At 37.2% G+C, this 19,835-nt stretch overlaps 5 protein-coding genes across 5 annotated transcripts; 4 read left to right on the forward strand and 1 right to left on the reverse strand.

Annotated features, from left to right (window-relative positions):
* The first annotated feature begins 749 nt into the window (after positions 1 to 749).
* LOC117638559 (COBRA-like protein 1) lies at positions 750 to 6,352 on the forward strand. The gene is made up of 7 exons (XM_034373667.1): positions 750 to 856; positions 3,413 to 3,474; positions 3,530 to 3,609; positions 4,132 to 4,588; positions 4,911 to 5,073; positions 5,197 to 5,483; positions 5,867 to 6,352. Exons 1-7 carry the CDS (start codon positions 750 to 752, stop codon positions 6,169 to 6,171), a joined length of 1,461 nt encoding a protein of 486 aa, XP_034229558.1. The 3' UTR covers positions 6,172 to 6,352.
* A 713-nt stretch (positions 6,353 to 7,065) lies between these two features.
* On the forward strand, positions 7,066 to 10,316 carry LOC117636434 (5'-methylthioadenosine/S-adenosylhomocysteine nucleosidase 1-like). The gene is made up of 8 exons (XM_034370921.1): positions 7,066 to 7,301; positions 7,412 to 7,475; positions 7,886 to 7,977; positions 8,416 to 8,522; positions 8,869 to 8,943; positions 9,199 to 9,273; positions 9,541 to 9,633; positions 9,856 to 10,316. Exons 1-8 carry the CDS (start codon positions 7,208 to 7,210, stop codon positions 10,051 to 10,053), a joined length of 798 nt encoding a protein of 265 aa, XP_034226812.1. The 5' UTR covers positions 7,066 to 7,207; the 3' UTR covers positions 10,054 to 10,316.
* A 714-nt stretch (positions 10,317 to 11,030) lies between these two features.
* LOC117636436 (5'-methylthioadenosine/S-adenosylhomocysteine nucleosidase 2-like) lies at positions 11,031 to 13,894 on the forward strand. The gene is made up of 8 exons (XM_034370923.1): positions 11,031 to 11,274; positions 11,399 to 11,462; positions 11,724 to 11,815; positions 12,018 to 12,124; positions 12,417 to 12,491; positions 12,958 to 13,032; positions 13,277 to 13,369; positions 13,513 to 13,894. The coding sequence occupies exons 1-8, from the start codon at positions 11,181 to 11,183 to the stop codon at positions 13,696 to 13,698; spliced, it is 786 nt and encodes a 261-aa protein (XP_034226814.1). The 5' UTR covers positions 11,031 to 11,180; the 3' UTR covers positions 13,699 to 13,894.
* A 252-nt stretch (positions 13,895 to 14,146) lies between these two features.
* Positions 14,147 to 16,414, forward strand: LOC117636435 (type III polyketide synthase B). The gene is made up of 2 exons (XM_034370922.1): positions 14,147 to 14,949; positions 15,282 to 16,414. Exons 1-2 carry the CDS (start codon positions 14,766 to 14,768, stop codon positions 16,277 to 16,279), a joined length of 1,182 nt encoding a protein of 393 aa, XP_034226813.1. The 5' UTR covers positions 14,147 to 14,765; the 3' UTR covers positions 16,280 to 16,414.
* A 560-nt stretch (positions 16,415 to 16,974) lies between these two features.
* Positions 16,975 to 19,631, reverse strand: LOC117636437 (ER lumen protein-retaining receptor erd-2.2-like). The gene is made up of 6 exons (XM_034370925.1): positions 19,211 to 19,631; positions 18,538 to 18,737; positions 18,069 to 18,209; positions 17,885 to 17,965; positions 17,418 to 17,542; positions 16,975 to 17,299 (listed from the first exon to the last, which is right to left on the reverse strand). Exons 1-6 carry the CDS (start codon positions 19,431 to 19,433, stop codon positions 17,251 to 17,253), a joined length of 819 nt encoding a protein of 272 aa, XP_034226816.1. The 5' UTR covers positions 19,434 to 19,631; the 3' UTR covers positions 16,975 to 17,250.
* Positions 19,632 to 19,835: the final 204 nt, after the last annotated feature.

Consider the following 19,835-nt stretch of genomic DNA (forward strand, 5'->3'; position numbering starts at 1 on the left):
CGCCACTTGTAACAATGGTCAAAGTTCATGGACCATCGGCATAAATTTTTTCAAAATTAAAAGACTATTTTCCTTTAAAATTAAAGAAATCATCACCATTTTTTTTCCCCCTAAAAAAAATTGGTTTTATAGTGTTGTTAAATTGTTTAATTGATCTCCAACTAAATCTCTCTGTCTTTCCCAATCTTTCACTATTTTCCTACTCTATCTCAAATTCTCTCTTCGTCTTTGCACTTGCCCCAATCTGTCTCAAAGGGAAACCAGAATTTCAGAATTGTTGAGAGTTGACGAGCACATCTCATGTCTGATGGCTCGCTTGCGCCAGGCGAACAAGGTAAAGTGAGATCAATATCGCGAAATCGACAACGACATCGCCATTACCATTACCTGTCACTTGGACCTAGAAACTGCGATTTTTCTCAAGAAATCAAAGGGGGATTGGAATCCAAAATAGTTTTTGGTTCGATCTGAAGAAACTGACCATGCTCTGAAACGAACAAAGGAAAAGAGGGAGGAGATAGCTCGATTCTGGTTATCCTCCAACATCCCTTCACCACAACCATCCACATCCCCAAAACCATCCACATATAATAGAGTGAAGAACTATGGCAATTGTACTTAAAAAATTGAAATAGACAATGGTTGCAGGTTGAACTATATATATATATATATATATATATATATATATATATATTAAATATCTATTATCTTTGCTTATGGCACCAGATAAGCGTGACTTACAAACTAACATGCGATATACATTTTGTACAAGACTAAAAATCCCACTGTTCGTCGACCACGATGTTGCATTGGTTATCACCAGTGTTGCTGATTCTGGTGGACTGGAGGTCGTTGAGTAAGTCCATTTGCTAGGGCGTTTTTTTTGGTGGAATTGCAGTCCAACTAGTGAGTGAGACAACCGAAAATGTTCAAGAATTCAATTGCAGTTGATCAAGAATTACTAGGGTTTGATGTGTTTGTGATTAGACTTGTTTTGGGGTTTAGGGTTTAGAGGGGTCAATAGATTGTGTAAAAGAAAAGGAAATACTTGTTTTGGGGTCATTAAGATTGTGCAGTTCATGCAAAAGACAACCGAAAGTTACTTGTGTTTTGTTAAGCGTTCCTATTATATGTAAATGATCCCACTGGAAATTCAGCAATGTGAAATGTACCCAGATTTACTTGAATTGTATATCTTGCAATATGTTACAGTATGCAGTCCAACAAAATCATCAGCACAAGTGCAACCTAATTACAAGAATAGGTTTTTAACTTTTGTTATCCAGTAAAAATGATCACCTGCCTTGGAGATAATATTAAGCTAAGGACAATTCCATCTCTCAAGATCATAAGAAATTCTTACAGTCGATTTGGGGAAGTAATTCAAAGCTCAATCAAACACTTGGAGAGCTGGTGACAAAATGGAGAGAAGGATCGGGGGTTAATTGGCTAATTTAGTGGTGATGTGCAAGGCAGGTGATCACTTTTAATTATGATTTTAATACATGGATATGTCCTTATTAAAACACACCACTTGTACAAGGACCAAAACAACTGCTTCTAAGAAAGCTAATGGACCCATATGTGTGTGAGTAATCTCCTCCCCTATAGTTTAAATTATCGCTTGTATTAAAAATAAAAAGAACCAGACTAAGGGACCCAAATGTAAAAACAACATTTATGGTGGTTTATCTAAAAAACCTCAAACCCCTCTCTCTTCCAAGAAACACTTCTAGAGCCGTTTTCACTTTGAGGGGGGAGGAAGTCACTGTTCTTCCTCCCTTCTCCCCTCTTCTTTTCCTCCCTTCTCCTCTTCCCCCACTTTTAGAGACAAAAGATTTCCCCTATTTTGTCTCTTTTGTCTTCGTTTTGTTATGATTTTCACCCAACCATCATAGCCAGCTACGTCTCGACGTCGGATCTCCACATGCGTTTCGGCATCGGATCTCTACCACCATCCATTTTGCGGTTTCTTTATGTTTGGAATAAGTCACAAAGACTCGTTGGGTTCTCTGTATGGTTTTCACCTCTCCTTTTGTGAGAGCTTTTAACCTCTCATTTGTGAGAGCTTTTCATCTCTCATTTGTGAGAGCTTTATTTGTATTGTTATGGCTTGGTTTTTTCAAGCTTGATCTCTTTTTGATTATTCTGAGTTTACAATCTTAGTTGGGATGCCTATGGCAGAGTTTCTTTTATCCTATGTGATCGTTAGTAGAGCCACGCCAAATTGTCTTAATTTTGATGTTAGATTGCTCCGTTATTGTAGTGGCCCTTTTGTGGTTAGTTTATAATAATCTTTTGTGGCTAATAACTTTATTGGCTGAATTATGAATGCAATCATAGAATTTCTCAACAACAAAAAAAGGACCCAAATGTAACAATGGTCTACTTTGTACATCGGCATAAAAATTTTCAAAATTAAAAGACTATTTTTATGAAGGAAGCTAAGATTGGGCCATTAATTTTTTCTTTACCAGAAAAAATAAGACCCTTGTTTGTTGTTTTGACCTCTTTGCCCTTTCCACTATGTTGTGGAGGTATTGTGATGGGTTGAAAAAGTATCTTGGTTTCTTCATTATATGAGGTCGGGTTGAAAACTTGGCATGGATGCTGCAATATGTGAGTCATTTTTGTTTTTCAAGTAACTATAAACAATCGAATACAAACCAGGGCACTCATGTGGATAATCCATGTGGGAATTAGGAAATAACATATGAATTCTTGACCCATCCTTATAAAAAAAAAACCATGCCTCTGCATCATATATGACGACATCACCTTTGGCATCTATCCATATATCATAAGTTTCCTTTCATAGTTACATGAATTTAATATTGGTGTGCAATATATGATTGTTTAAGCAAATAGTAGAAGAAGAGAATGAGAAAAAGCGTTTCAACATTCAAGAACTGAAGGCTTTCTCGGCCACATACATGGATATCCATTAAAAGGTCACCATTTGCTTCAATTAATTATATGATTAACAGAAACAGTTTGAGCTTTTTTTTCCTTAATTAAATGGGAATTTGAATGTGACAAGAGGAATGTGTTCTGTAGCATAGGATAAATGTGTCAGCATGGGATCTTCTGTTTTCATCTCCAAGGAACCAGGTCATTTGGATTTGTCTGCTCATATCCAGTTGATATTTCCAATGTTTCTTGTTTGATTCGAGCAACTGAAAGACTGAAAGAGCAGAAATTTGGGTTTTTTGCCTTTTTTTCCTAGATTGATTCTGAGCATTTCTTTCTTGTTTATAAAGTCAAGTTTGGGGAACAGGTTTGTCTCATTGCACTATAACAAGCTCTATCTATCTATGCCTTGCTTCTCATTCCCAAACCCTAAAATGACTTGCATCTATTCTTGTTTGTGGCCTTTTGCACTGGTGTCCATGTTGTTAGTTGCTATGTGCAGTTTCTCAGGCATGAACATGAGCCATCATCATATTGATAGTCATATGTTGCTTCTTGTTTCAGGTTTTGGAAGAGAATGTTTGTTGCTAAATTGGATGCTGCTTTCTTTGCTTTGCAGATTGCTATGATCCTTTGGACCCAAATGGAAACTTTACGATTATTTTCGACACTTATGATTGGACAGATGACGGCTATTTGGTTAGCATGCTGTGATTCTGCTCAAACCTTGATGTTGTTTGGTTCAATTATATCACCAGGAACAGATTTTTAAAAACTACTAGAAATTTTTTTGAAGCTGCACTTTTAACATCCACAACTTTATGACTGCCAAATATTCTGAGGCAATTGGAATCCTGTGAAGCTCATACTTTCATCATTTTAGTGTACATTTGTGTAAACTGTTATCTCCAAAACCCCTATTTTCTTAGTACAAAGCCTTTATAGACTCTGTTTTTTTATTACAGAAACACAATTTTTTTTGGGACTTCTAAAAAACTTGCACCTTCAACATCCCATTGAAGATTTCATCATTTTAATCTTCTTAGTTAGACTTTGTTTGCACACTCCTGCCTGTCCAACGACATTTATAGTTGTTCTGCACAATGCTGAATGTGTGAACAAACTTTGGAGTGTCACTTGTATGTTTTTTATTATGAAATCTTGAAATATTTGTGAGCAAGCCTATACACAATATGCAACTACTAACAGAGACTTTTGCAGGCAAAAGTAACCATCCAAAATTTATTTCAGTATCGTCACGTGGACAAGCCTGGTTGGCAGATTGGGTGGATATGGCAGCAGAATGAAGTCATTTGGTCAATGAATGGTGCCTTTGCCACAGAACAAGGAAACTGCTCAAACTACAAGACTGATATACCACACTCCTGCAAGAAAGATCCTGAAATACTTGATCTCATGCCTGATGCTTCCTCAGATAACAAATCTGAAGACTGCTGCCGCGGTGGTGTTCTTGATGCCCTGGCTATCAATCCCTCCAAGTCTTTCTCTTCCTTTGGAATTAAAGTTGGCAACTTGGGAGGAGCTCCTTTTTCAGGACATCCACCTCTGAATCTTACTCTGAATGCACCAGGTCCTGGTTACACTTGTGGGCCACTTAAGAGTGTTGATCCCACAGTTTCTTTAGATTTTGGGGGTAGAAGACAGCGCCAAGTTTTCAGTAAGCAATTTAACCAATACATATAGACGGAAATGTTCTCTTGTCATACCGTTTGGTAACGTAAAACCATTTTTTCAGACCACAAGCAACAAAAGTCTGTTAACAAAACATTACCCTATGTATGCATACGTATAAAATTGAGATTTTCTCCTAACAGTTTGTGAATCATAACCGTTGATTATATACAGTTATGTATGAATGTGGTTCAGATTCACAGTTGTGACATACAGTTAACGTATGCTACTTCGGGATTCTTTTTCTTACTTTGTTGGATGATAGGAAAACCTTTGATGTTAACATTTCATCAATTACTTGTTTGCAGGAACATGGAAAGCAATATGCACTTATTCCAGTTTTCTAGCTGGTGAGACTCCAGTCTGTTGCGTTTCACTCTCTTCATTTTACAATCCTGAGATCACATCATGCCCCAAGTGTAGCTGTGGATGCAGAGAAGTAACAGACAAAAACTTCGGTACATGTTTAAGGTTGGGTTGCTTTTTTTTTTTTTCGCTGCATCCATAACAGTGAGAGCTGCTACTTATGCAAGTTAATTTGAACTCAGCTGATCCTCTCTTTCTTTCTCTGTCTCTTCCTCTTTGTGATAACAGGCCAGCTTACCCCTTCCCAGCAATGTCACTAACAGGGGATAATTCAGGAGCTAATTTTATGAGTGCTCTAGACCCGGTGAAATGCACAGATCATATGTGCCCTATTCGAGTTCATTGGCATGTCAAGACCAGCTATGTGGATCACTGGAGAATTAAACTTACAATTACTAACTACAACTATCAGAGGAACTTCTCAAACTGGAATGTACTGGTCCAGCACCCTGGTCTCTCCATGAATCCAATAACGTATAGTTTCAACAGCACATTGCTTCAGCCTAGCTTTAGAGGTACTTACTCTATTTCGTATCTGTTGTTCAATAACGAGGGAAGTACATAGAATAAATGTTGAACATAATCAACTTGGTTGTGTAGATTAATCTTTAGTAGAAAGGATAATGTAACTTTAACTGTTACAATCCAGTGACGTGACCCAATAAACCCTTACAACTCTTTGTACGTACAAAACTAGACTGTCTGGTGACATAAGCTCGTGAATTCATACGTACCATTAGGTTAATTATATATGTGATCGTGATTCACAGTCTGACAACATAAACACACATGTCCGGGTAGTCTAGCTACACAAGTCTGAAATGGAACAATACCCTTTATTCTATTACCACTGTGATTAAATAAGTTCTAGTTTCTCAAACATTGGAAACTGTTGCAGACGTAGTTGCCCTCTTCTGGGGTATAGCCTTTGTTAATGAAGAGCTGATTGCTACTGATGAGGATGGAGTGGGTTCAGTGTCAACAGAGATACTTTTGGAAAAAGACTCAGAATCATTCACATTCAAAAATGGATGGGCTTTTCCAAGAAGGGTATATTTCAATGGAGAAAACTGTGAGATGCCCTTACCAGACACTTTCCCAACGTTACCAAATGGCACCTCCAAAACACAACCACCAACACATTGGCTCTTCCTTCTTCTCATCTTTCTGATTTCCCAAACCCTACTTTTACATGCCCTTTGAATTTGAAATCTGATCAACTCACCCCACAAGCTTGCTTTGAGTGTTTTCCCCACAATTTTTAAGCCATTTTATTCCCCTGTGGTCTTGAACTTGATGGTTCTTATTGAGTACAAATTCTTAACTTTCTAAATACATTGTTTGCACAGTATATACATGAATTGTAATGTATTTGCAAAATTTTATTTTGTTTTTGTTTTTTGGGCAGATGTACAATAATTATGTAACTGTTTGATGCGAATTGGTGTTGATAATTACAATGTTGATCATACATATTTGTCATAATCTGTTGAAAGTCTTCATTAAGATGATATTGATTTGATAAACTTGGTTTTTATTTTACTCCATATTGTCTAATTAGTGTCTACCTCAGCTAGTGTTTTTCCCTTCATTATCAAAGACCCGTATCGTATCAAATTTGCTTATGTGTGTAAATTATCATAATATCTTTTGACAAAAAATTTGACAATGCCAAATTTATGTTAACAATTGAGGCATCATTTTGGGGACTTCTCATACAAAAATTTCATGACACTGACACTCGTTGAAAATCATTTGCCACTCAAACCGTCGGCAATTTAGATTGGCACGCAAACTATATATGATATTATAGTTGACTTGTAAATCCAATGTTCTACATTGTAAAGTACTATTTGATTCCATCATGAAACATGGCTTGTCTTAATTTGTTTGATCTACAAACCAAGCAGACAATAACTTTGTTTATTTTAACAACAACAGAAGAACCCCACAAAGAAATATCCATGAAAAGTTGAAACCGTGCTGATTAGAACACGTGGACCAATGCTCTCTAATCATAGATCAGCGTCACCAATCAACGGTCAGCGATCCAATTCGATGCATTGCCTTCTAACTCATTAATTACGGAATTGTCCTCACCCTCTGCCTCGTCTTCTCTAGTCTCTCAGCCGTAAAACAAAGTCACACTCTGTTTGATTCAGAACTTAAATTCTGTTTGATTGGCAAGAAAGAAAATCGGAGAGAAAACAAAGGAAAATAATCCAAAAAGAAAAAAATTATGTCTCCTCACGGCGACAAATCGGACGCTGCAGAGGAAGCCTTGGTTGCTGAAACTGAGAAGCGCCCCATTTCCACCATCCTCATCGTCATCGGTACTTTTTCTCTTTTTCTTTTCCAATTTTGATATTTCCATTCTCTCTTTTTCAGATATTATTACGATGTTTTTGAATAAAAATAGTGATATTTCCAAGTAACTTAACAGCTATGCAGACTGAAGCTCTTCCTGTGGTGAACAAGTTCAACCTCACAGAGGACCCTGACTCCGTGTGAGTTCATCTTCTTGTTTCATCCTCAAGCTTGAATCTTTTTATGTGCTACTTTCAATTTTTGGAAAATGGTTCCTTTTTTTGGTTTTGTTTGTGAATTGCCCCCATTACCAAACACGACCTTGGTTCAAAGTTCTTGCTTTGCAAACTATATTCTACGTCTTAACTGTGGCTGGACGTGGCCTTGTTGTGCCCAATACACATGTTTTGTTGTGGAATGCTCTTTGTGATTGTTACTTTTTTTTTTTTTTGTTTCCTTCCATAGGCTATCATCTTGTGTGCAAATACGGTTTATTTCTTTGAAATGTGGAGATCATCGTTTAGAATTTTGAGCATTATATATCGGTTCAAAGATTTTAATTACTCAGTTGGTTTCAATTTTTTGATATGTCAATGCATGAATGATGCAGGTTCCCAAAAGGGGTCCCTTGGGTCCGGTATCATGGGTTTTACAAAGATCTTCATATTAATTTAGTTTGGCCTGGAAAAGATTCATCTTTAGGTGAGTTTTTGACTCTCATGGGTTTTGATTTCTCTTGTCAGGAGAGAGAGAAATAATTTGTTATTATACTTCCCTTCATTGTCTATGACCTTGTCATATCTCACCAGGACATTATTGAAAGGGTTTACATGGTTATCAGACTTAAATGTGATATAGGATCTTTAAGATTCTAGAACTAGGCTGCGTGAACTTAAGGATATTTGTGGCTGGTTTAGTGTAAAAGGTTTGAACTTTTCTGTTTCAAGGGGTGTATAAAAGAATAGGCTTTCAGTATGCTAGGGATGGAAAACTGCTTGTGTTTGAATTGCCACTCCTCCTTCAAAAGTCTCATATGTTACGGTTGTTTCTTCTTTTTGGTCACTATTGTTTAATTAGAGCACAAAAAAAAAGTGGTTTTTGTTTCATTGTCGTGTACCTCATCCTCAAATTTCCTTTCAGGAGTTGATTGTGTAGGCACAGTTTCTGCGTCTCTTGTGACCTATGCTGCCATTCAAGCGTTACAGCCAGACCTAATTATCAATGCAGGCACTGCCGGTGGCTTTAAGGTATTACCAACTTTTCTCTTGTTCTTGTACAAGAAGAGTTCAGCTCCGTTTTCATTATTCTCTCTCATTTGAATATTAATTGGAGAAGTTGTTAGTATAAGGAAAATGTGGAATCCTCTTCTTACAAAGGACAGTGAAAAGTTTGAGGATTGAACCATTTGCGTTGCAGGGACCATGATATTAATAAGGAACTATTTATGTACACATACGAACTATTATTTATGTATGCGTTCTTGTGCACGCACACACACACAGACATGAACTAATTGAGTATGAAGTATGTGGACGTGCAGATGTGTGAAGCATCTTGACATATTGCGTATAACTAATTAATGTATATTTTCAGGCCAAAGGAGCAGGCATCGGTGATGTGTATCTCGCATGTGATGTTGCTTACCATGATAGAAGGATACCCATTCCTGTGAGTGTTCCTTTGTCTTTCCATTAAGTACGTTTCATGCTTGGTCTACAATTTATTGGAAGATCTTAACAGTTTAGCCATACCCCTTCTGATACTTCAAACATAGAATTGAAAGTTGACGCCACTAGAATTGAAGATACAATATATTTTGCTAGCTGATGGAAATAATGTTTCTTTAAGAACTACTTTCCTGCTTCCTGCTTCCGCTTAGAAAATTTCTAATCAATTATTCTCTATCTTGTATGTCTTCTACAGGTGTTTGATCTATATGGGGTTGGTTTACGACAAGCCTGTGTATCACCCAATCTTCAAAAGGAACTTAACCTAAAGGTAATTATCATGCAGCAAAAAGCTTGGACTTATTTAAACACTTAAACCCTTCTTAAATTGAATAGCGTCCGAACCATTTGATATAATGTTGGTCACTTTTAAGTTTTGAAATTGGAGTTCTCCATTATCTAGACCAATTCACTTAGGCATGAGTGTGTAACCTATGGTACGGATGTGCGTTACTATGATACTTGGGTTTCCTTTTCTTTGTATTTGATAGCTTCACAAGTATTGGCAATGTCATTTATGGTTTCCCTCATGCTTCAGGTTGGTAAACTGTCTACCGGCAACTCTCTAGATATGTCCCCGCAGGATGAAGCATCGATCATTGCAAATGATGCTACAATTAAAGACATGGAGGTAACCTTAGCATTCTTCTTAGCATTGATCAGAGTATCCCTGCTTTTCCCTGCAAAGAGTATTGAACCTATTTGCATCTCTTAGACCTAATATTGGATAGCTGCAAATTTGGACCTCTTTATACATTGCCCAACAGTCATTTTTACTTTTATCCAATAGTCAATTTTACTTTTTACTTCTATTAAAGCAAATTTCTTTTGCTTGATTTTTTTTGGCTTTCAGGGTGCTGCTGTTGCCTATGTGGCAGATCTGTTGAAAGTCCCAATCATATTTGTTAAAGCTGTGACTGATGTAGTAGATGGTGAAAAACCAACTGCAGAAGAATTCTTGCAAAATTTGTCTGCAGTAACTGCTGCTCTTGAAGAGAAGATCACCCAAGTTATCGAGTTTATTAACGGAAAGTGCCTTTCTGATCTTTGAAGCATTGCATCCAAACTTAATGAAACATTTATGTGATATTAGCATGTCCCTGGACCGCGGTTGATTAGATATCTACAGATTTTGGTAATACCTTATTTGAAAGGTCCAACAGCAACAGTTCATAGTTTGTGTAACTATATTTAAACAGTATTTCCGGTGGTTTAATCACGTGTTCTCTTTTGTAATTTAAAAATATTTTGTGATAATGTGTCGATAACATTCTCGCCAATCAAATATACCTCCATATTATCAATACATTTTCACGATGCACATTCGCTCTTTAAAGAACACATCTTGCACAGAGAATTTCTAGTTTGTTACCTTTCAAAAACTCAATGCAAGGAATAACGGAATAATTTTTTCATATGCTTTTTTCAGTATCCTAGCTGCATGCTTGCTATTATACAATTATATTAGAGAGTATAAGTAGAATATTCCTATGGATCGTATTGACAGACATCATGTCAACCTTTAGTGCATACTCCAAACTCCATGCGTACTCAATGACCTTACTGAGCATGTGAGTGTGACCCCAAGGAGAGCAAAGAGAATAGACCAAAATTAAAGATTAAAATTAAAGAAAAAATTTTAGATTAAAAGAGAATAGCTTTTAGTTTTCAAAGAAAAATTTTAAAGGTGAAAGTGAGGACGTATGAATTGATATATGAAATTTTAAGCAGAAATAACTTGTTAAAAATACAAAAATAAAAACAATAACTATTCAAAAATAAAAAAGTAAAAAAAATATATATGAATCGAACTCTTATTTATTTACAAGAAGGAACTTAATATAAACAAAAATGATTGGCACCAAACAATATGATGTGGCATTTGGCTGATATGTCGTACTACGGACTTGCCACGTGGCACTGAAGAGTTCAGTGAAGGACACGTGGCAAGGGTAGAGTAAGAAGAGATTGACACATAAGCTCCGGGTACACTTGGCTGCTTGGCACCAAACCAAAGGCCTCTTCTTCTCTCTCTATCCTCTCAGCAGTAAAACCAAGTCACAGACTCACACGCTTCTCTCTTGGTTTGATTGCGAGGGAGAGCACAACATTTTGTGTTTGGTTGGCAAGAAAACAGAAAACCCAGAGAGAAATCAAAAGGAAAACAATAAAATAAAAATGGCTCCTCATGGCGACAAATCGGACGCTGCAGACGAAACCATGGTTGCTAAAGCTGAGAAGCGCCCCATTTCCACCATCCTCATCGTAATGGGTACGTTTTTTATCTTTCCCATTTTGATATTTCCACTCTCTCTGGTTTATAAATTCCACTCTTCTTCAGCTACTATGACTAGTTTTCTTGGATAAAGTAATGATCTTTGCAAGTAACTTAACAGCTATGCAGAGTGAAGCTCTTCCTGTGGTGAACAAGCTTAACCTCTCAGAGGATCTTCAGTCTGTGTGAGTTCATCTTCGTTCATTTTCAGTTTATAATCACTTTATCTGACTTCGATTAGCAAAGTAACACATCAAATAGGAAATGCCCTCATGAATTACCAAACACAATCTTTAGCTGAAAGTACTTGCATTCCAAACTATACACCACATGTTTAATTTAATTTTTAGAATTCTAAGAGCAGAGTATGATCTGCTTAAAAAAATTTAATTAATTTACTTGGGTGGTTTTCATTTGTTTGATACATCAATACGTTAACAATTCAGATTCCCAAAAGGGGTGCCTTGGGTCCGGTATCGCGGTTTTTACAAGGATCTTAACATTAATCTAGTTTGCCCTGGAAAGGATTCATCCTTAGGTGAGTTTTTGACTCTTCTGAGTTTGGAGTTTTCTTATCAGTACAGTATATTTTGAAATAATTGATTATTTGTTTCGGCTATTGCAAAATCACTCCTTCAAAAGCATAATATGTTATGGTTGTTTTTTTCCCCTTTGGTCTATTTTAATCAGACATAAAAAATGTAGTTGCTTCGTTTCAATGTTATCAATTTTTCTTTCAGGGGTTGATTGTGTAGGCACGGTTCCTGCATCTCTTGTGACCTATGCTTCGATTCAAGCATTGCAGCCAGACCTAATTATCAATGCAGGCACTGCTGGTGGCTTTAAGGTATTTTGTTTTTCTACCAACTTTGCTCTTTTTCTTATAATAAAATTTCATTTCTGTCCCTTTGTGAGATGTTAATTGGAGAATCTGCATTACTGAAAAATTAGGATCCTCTTCTTAGAATGGATATTGAAAAGATTGAAGATTCAAATAGTGAATTGTATATAAATGAAACAAATGCACAAGGGGACTTGCACACAAAACATTTATGTATAAAGTATGTTGAGATGTAAAGATATTGTGTGAAGCATCTGGCATTAATTATTATGTATGACTGATTAATGGATGTTTTCAGGCCAAAGGAGCATGCATTGGTGATGTGTATGTCGCATCTGATGTTGCTTTCTGTGATAGAAGGATACCTATTCCTGTGAGTGCTCCTTAGTTTCTTCATTCAAGCACTTGTCAATGTTTTCACGCTTGATTAATTGGATATATAGCCTACGGAACTTGTTTTCTTAACTGGAAAATAGGAATTCCTGTTCGCAATATTTGCTGATAATGACCAATCTTTTATCAAATATGTTACGGCAGAGGTTCCAAAACAATTGCATCTTTTTTCCAGTGTCTTTAGTCATTGTTGAATGTAAATACCTTGAACTTTGCTAGATCTGGTAGGGAGAATTGAACGTTTGTTGCTATTATGTGGCCTAGAATGGTTAAAAACAACAAACGTTGGAATGGAATGGATTAAAATACTCATTATTCATTAGAAGATAAACACTTGCCAATACCCCTTCATTCTTTTGATATCTACTTTTCTGATACTCAAACATATGTGATTACTTGGAAATTTTCTACTCAATATTTATCTGTGGCATGTATGTCTTCTACAGGTTTTTGATCTATATGGACTTGGCTTGCGACAAGCCCTCTCAACACCCAATCTTCAAAAGGAACTTAACCTAAAGGTAATTACCATGCAGCAAAATTCTTGGACTCAGAAGCTTCCAAATCATTTGATAAATTCTGGTCAGTAAATTTTTTTAATTTGGAGTTGTCCATTATCTAGAGCAAACGCAGTTAGGCATCTGTCTGTAATTTATGGTAGAGATTTGCATTATCATGATTCATGATACTTGGCTTTCATTTTCTTTCTATTTTATAGCATCACAAATATCCACAACGGGATTTATAGTTTCCCGCATGCTACAGGTTGGCAAACTGTCTACTGGTGACTCTCTACATATGTCCACACAGGATGAAGCATCAATGGTTGCGAATGACGCTGTAGTTAAAGACATGGAGGTAACCTTGTAACTAAATCATAGCTTTCTTCATAGCATATAAGATAAGGGTATCCCTACTTAGTTCTGTTGTATTCTACAGTCATTTTTACATTGCATTAAAGCTTTTTTTTTTCTTTCCGAAAAACAAAAATTGGGTTTCAGGCTGCAGCTGTTGCCTACGTGGCAGATCTGTTGAAAGTACCCTCAGTATTTCTTAAAGTTGTGATTGATATAAAAGATGGTGAGGAAACAACTGCAGAAGAATCTTCGCAAAGCTTCGCAGCTCTTGAACGTGCGGTCACCCAAGTTACTGATTTTATTAATGGAAAGTGCCTCTCAGATCTTTGACATATTCATTGAAACCTATTGTAGTGATGAAATTTGACATGAAAAAAATGTCCCCTGGACTGCAATTATTAGATATCTGCAGATTTTGGTAAGTTGTTATTCTAAGTCCAACAGAAACAGTTCGTAGTTGTGTCACTATATATTATAAACTCTATTGTGCTGACTTAATAACAAGTAATCTTCTGCTCTTTTATAAGTTGGCATATTCTTGGTGAACCGTCTGTTACCTGCTCGGAAGCAGTTTGAAGGTTTAATCCTTGTTTAGATGGTCATTTTCTGAGTTCTGGTTGTCTGAGGCTGTTCTTCCACAGTACAATGTGACTTGAAATGTGACTTGAATAAGCTCTATTTTCTTAACAATGCCTGGCTTCTGAAAATTAAAAATCAAAACTAACTTCAAATGAATTTTTAGTTTTAAGAACACAAGTATCAAAATTTAACCGTAAATATTGATCCTTGAGGCTGGTCGATGTTTTTCAGCTTCACACTACGCTACATGTGTGGTGACCAAAAACAAAATGTTACATATGTAGGTTTTGTATTTGTAACATGAATTGCAGACATTCACACATTGAGGGGTCATGCAGATTCAATGTTAATTACTTCTCTCAGCCAGGACATGCCAAACCAGTGGGTTTTAGTTTTATGATTCTGTGAACAGAATAGAAGTGATCTCGGGACCAAAAGTATATATAGAGAAAATAAATATTTGATTTCAAATGTAAAACACCACCAGTGCAACAAATCTACATGAACAGCTTGCTTCTCACCTCAGACCAACCCTTTATCTGCACCCTTAAACATAATCTACATGAACACCTTACTTCTCAACTAAACCACTAACCTATGTATAAGAATTGCACACCGCATGATGTTTCTCCCTATATGAAAATGTTTAACACCATATGTCCCTTGAGTTTAATCTAATGTCATAAGTATGCGGTGGAACTGTATATATATTAGCAGCCCAATAGTTGTTTTACTGCAAGGGTCAGAAGTTACAAGACCTCTTATGCTTGAGGCATATCACCAAGTGTTTTGAAAGAGAGACCAGCGAACTACTAGACATGGGGAGTGAGCATGTTGGGCAGGGAGGTTCCATAATGAAGGCCAACGGCGGCAGAGCGACGATTTTGGCTCTTGGCAAGGCCTTCCCTCATCAGCTTGTCATGCAGGATTTTCTGGTTGATGGGTATTTCAGAGATACCAACTGTGATGATCCTGAACTTAAGCAGAAGCTGGCTCGACTCTGTAAGTCCATCAACTAAAGTTCTTTTTTATTTTTCTATTTACAACATTGACACACCAATAATTGCGCACAGCCATTAACCAAAATATGATCATACATTGTAAAATCAAGCTACTACACATATAGACTGCGCATGTGGATCTTGTGAAGGGAAATATTCTCTTGCCAAACCTTTTATCTGTATCATTAATCAGGTGAATGTTTTTTGGAACGTATGATCTGTAGTAACAATCTAACAACATAACATACTAGATATCTTGATAGAGCATAGTGTCCTATGTAATTTAAAGGCAACATTATATGGTTTTAGTAATTCTTATATGGCAATTCACAGGCAAGACAACAACAGTCAAAACTAGGTATGTTGTCATGTCAGATGAGATTCTAGAGAAGTACCCAGAGCTTACAACTGAAGGCACACCCACTATAAAGCAAAGACTGCATATTTGTAACGAAGCTGTAACACAGATGGCAATTGAAGCTTCACGAGCTTGCATCAAGAACTGGGGGAGACCTACTTCAGATATAACACACTTGGTCTATGTCTCATCCAGTGAAGCTCGACTACCCGGTGGTGACATTTACCTAGCAAAAGGACTTGGCCTCCGTCCCGAGACTCAAAGGGTCTTGCTTTACTTCTCAGGCTGCTCGGGTGGTGTGGCTGGCCTTCGTGTTGCCAAGGACATTGCTGAGAACAATCCAGGAAGCAGAGTACTACTTGCTACTTCTGAAACCACTATTATTGGCTACAAACCACCAAGTGCACATAGACCGTATGATCTTGTTGGTGTTGCACTATTTGGGGATGGTGCTGGAGCCATGTTGATTGGCTCAGACCCTGACTTAATCTCTGAAAAGCCTCTGTTTGAGCTTCACACTGCCATACAAGAGTTCCTGCCAGACACCGAGAAGACCATTGATGGAAGGGTCACAGAAGAGGGGATTAGTTTCAAGCTAGGAAGAGAGCTTCCTCAGATAATTGAAGATCACATTGAAGGGTTCTGTGGGAGGTTGATGGGAGTTCTTGGATATGATAACAAGGAGTACAATAAGATGTTTTGGGCTGTTCATCCAGGAGGTCCTGCAATCTTGAACCGGTTGGAGAAGCGTCTTGATTTGTTCCCAGAGAAGTTAAATGCCAGCCGACGAGCTCTGGCAGATTATGGCAATGCTAGCAGTAATACCATAGTGTATGTGCTGGAGTACATGATAGAAGAGAGCAAGAAGATCAAGAAGGAACAGCAAGAAGGAGATGGTGAATGGGGATTGATACTGGCTTTTGGACCTGGAATTACTTTTGAGGGAATTCTAGCAAGGAACCTTGCTGTCTAAGCATAAAGCCAAATCTTAGATAGCTCACTAGAATTTTTATATCTGCTGTCATTAGGCCACATGAGGTGCGCTTATGTTTATGTAATTGTCTTTCCATTGATTTCAATTGAATATATAAGACTGAAGTTCTTAAAGTCTAACAATCCTTAAAATCAGTCCAAGTTTATTATTTTGTTTTCGTTCCAACCAAATGACCCAAAATCAATTTGATAATTGTTGTTTACCCTATAATCTAGAAATTCTTGCTTACAACAGGGTTGTTGTACACGTGAGGTTAGATGCGAGGGTGTTGTATTCAAACCGTCCTACGCATGAATTTTCCCCTACAATCCTTGATAGATACGAATTTTCTTGGGATTATTAGCTGAAGTGTCACAGGACAAGTGGGATTAGTAACCTTAATTTAAGGTAGGACCAAGAAAAAAGACCCAAAAGTCGGACAAAAAAAATGAAACAAAGACCAAAAAATTGTGGTGGGACCGGTGAAGTAGGCACTTGGTAGAAACAGGAAAGCAGTTTGTGGTTTGATAGTGCTGTAGGAAATTGAATATTGAACCAAAGAAATGAAGCAATGTGAATCCACTCAAGTTGGCGGGCAGATGGCAGACAAGTGCTTTACACTTTGTCCTGCATCCATTGTTAAATATATGCTTGAGCAAATTAACTGGATGTAGAAAGAAACGATTCTGTAGTAGTAAACTTTAGCAAATGTTAGCACCTAGTAAGAAAAGATGAAGCAATTCAGAAAAGTCATGTCTAAATTATAAATATAAATTAAATTCACTCCATCTCCAACTTTACAAACAACCCACTTCATCCCCAGTCATGATTTTTTTTTTCATTAAAAGAGAGAACTAGAACCTTGTGGAGAGCAAAAAGGGGAACTTAAACAACAATGACCAGCCACATGCCTAGCTAAGTTAAGTCTTGATGGCAGTGCGCTTGCAAATCACAGCAGAACTGGAGTGAACTCATACAACTCCAGAAGGGAGACGGAGGACTAGCTGCCCTCCAAAAACACTGCCAAACAAAAACATCCATAATAGGTAAGGGTTGAATGAAATAAAATATACATTTGGGGGAAGATAATTGCGATGCAAGTAAACTTGGCAAAAAATATAATGGATTGAGGCCCAACCTTTTGACATAGTAGTAACAGAAGTCTGCTAATATGAAAGTCTGAACAATTTCTGAAATAAGAACCATAGAAGGCCATAACCCGTAGCCCAAGGCTACAAGCAAGTGTCCGCGAGTATCTAATACCTGTCGGAGCAATAGATAAAAATTTATTAGCAGCAGAATGCAAAGAACTCATACCCTTTAACAAAACTAAAATAATCGCAGCAACATACTCGTCTAAGATTTTGACCATTTAAGCGCCCATATACAGTACTACATAATTAGTACAAGTGCCAAAGCTTGGACAGATGGACTACAAAAATCAAAATATGAAAATTTGTTCTATACTGTTCATCTCATCATCAAGATGCCACTTCCAAATATGACACTAAAGCAACTCATCTTGAAACATGCAGAATGACCATTTTTTAAAATGCCACAAATAAATCAATCTAAAATAAAAGCAAACATATACAAAAATCAAACCTGGAGAACCCAATGGGCACAGCTGAGGAACCTTGCGACACCCAGTGCAAACACATAATGAGCTGTGAATGGCTCAACAATCTGAAAAGTACAAAAAGAAGATGATTCATAGGGGAAACTAGTAGTATGCAGTCAAATCGTCAAACCCATAAAAATACAAATTTTTCATTCTATGAAATTAGACCTTTGTGTTCTGCATGACGCGCAACTGGGGCAGTACGGAAACAGCTTCCAGATACACACAAAATGCCCAGGAAATCCTGTTCAATAAATGATGAGACGTTGATGGATGAATGAACAAAGCTAATAGAGCACATGGTACCACCTGCATCAAATAAAATAAAAATAAGGATATTACTACTAGAAAGAAAGCAACTTCATTAATAGCAATAGCAAGCAACAACATAACTTCGGTCCAGAATAAACTTCACAATGCATCATGACTGAAAGAGGAAGTCAATCAAATAATTGTTCAAGATGTAATAATGCAAACTGACAAGATCGCACACCCCAATAAGCATTAATTTTTCCTTATCACTTTGATCAGAGACTCGAGCAAAGAAAAAAGATAATGCTTTTATAATCTGTGAGAATTCTCCTTCACATACACACTCTTATTTGAAAAGAAAACAGTGATGAAGAGAGAAACTCACGACATAGTATATTGCAAAATTGTCTTTGTCCTCCATGTAACTAGACTTTAAGTTGAAGCGGATCATATAAATAACCCAGAGGGTCGTCACCAGCGTAGCTAAATCAAGCAGGGTGTGTATATCATATTCCATCACAAAACTGCAATACAATCTCACAGCTAAAAACATAGCTGTTAACTCCTGGGATTTGAGTGATAACCCTGCAAACAATTCCAATATTTCCCAATCAAAACACGAGTTTCATAGCATAAAACATATTCAACAGGTTGGTGAAAAAAAAGGGAGGAAAATTTAAAACAGAAAAGAAAAACATTCCGGAGATAAAACATGTAAAAATTAAAAATTAAATTAAAACTTTAGCCTTATTAATCTTCTTTTTTTGAAGGATAAGCTTATGAATTTCTGTTCTAACAATTATATTGTCAAGCCAATAAATCCCAGATTTTTCCACCGTTCATAACAATTTCTCATCAAACAAACAAAACCCAATAAAGGATTTGCATGTGAAATTCCAGTCATCCTAATATTGAAGAACCCCCATTCGCCGCAATAGAAAAGTTTGTACCAAAATCGAATCAACACTTTCCAGCATTCCTAAAAATTGTTGGGAAAGCCAAACAAAACCAACAAAGGGAAAACAAACAAAAAAACCCTAAAAAGGTCAATACTTTACCAGCACAAGTCTTCTCCTTCGTGAGCTTGTAGATTAGGACCATGATTCCAATTGAGTGCACAGCCTCAGCTGCAACAAAGAGGTTATCGTGATCGTGAACGATAAATCGGAGCACCACCAGAGCCGCCATGCCCGTTACGACGGCCAGAAAGGCCTTCACTTTCGGCGGCTGGCGTCGAACCCATGTCGATACGGTGTGGATCGGCCTCTTCGGAGCCCTCATGAGGTTTTCCGTTGTTTTTCTTTCACTTTTTTTCCTTCTCTGATTTTCTCGGGCTCTTGATTTTCCCGGAAAGTGTGATGAGGTGGAGAGAAAGTGAGGTAACTTATTAATGTGAGTAGTTGTGGTGCGGAACAGCCTCTGTTAAGAGAGAGAGAGAGAGAGAGAGAGAGAGAGAGATTAGGACTGTTTTGCAAGGAAAAAAAGGATTTTGCGAAGGCAAACATTTTCTTCTGTGATTTCGGGTGGGTTATCCGGGCACCCGAATTAGATATCCGGACCCAAGTTTAATAAAAGAAGACGTACTACACCCGTTGCATGTCGTTTTTAGCATGCTTCTGAATTCTGATGTGTCGTTTGCACTGAACGTGAGAATGTGGCGTGTGGATTGGATGACAAGGCAAG

Source organism: Prunus dulcis, chromosome 8, assembly GCF_902201215.1.
Source record: "Prunus dulcis chromosome 8, ALMONDv2, whole genome shotgun sequence".
NCBI lineage: Eukaryota > Viridiplantae > Streptophyta > Magnoliopsida > Rosales > Rosaceae > Prunus > Prunus dulcis.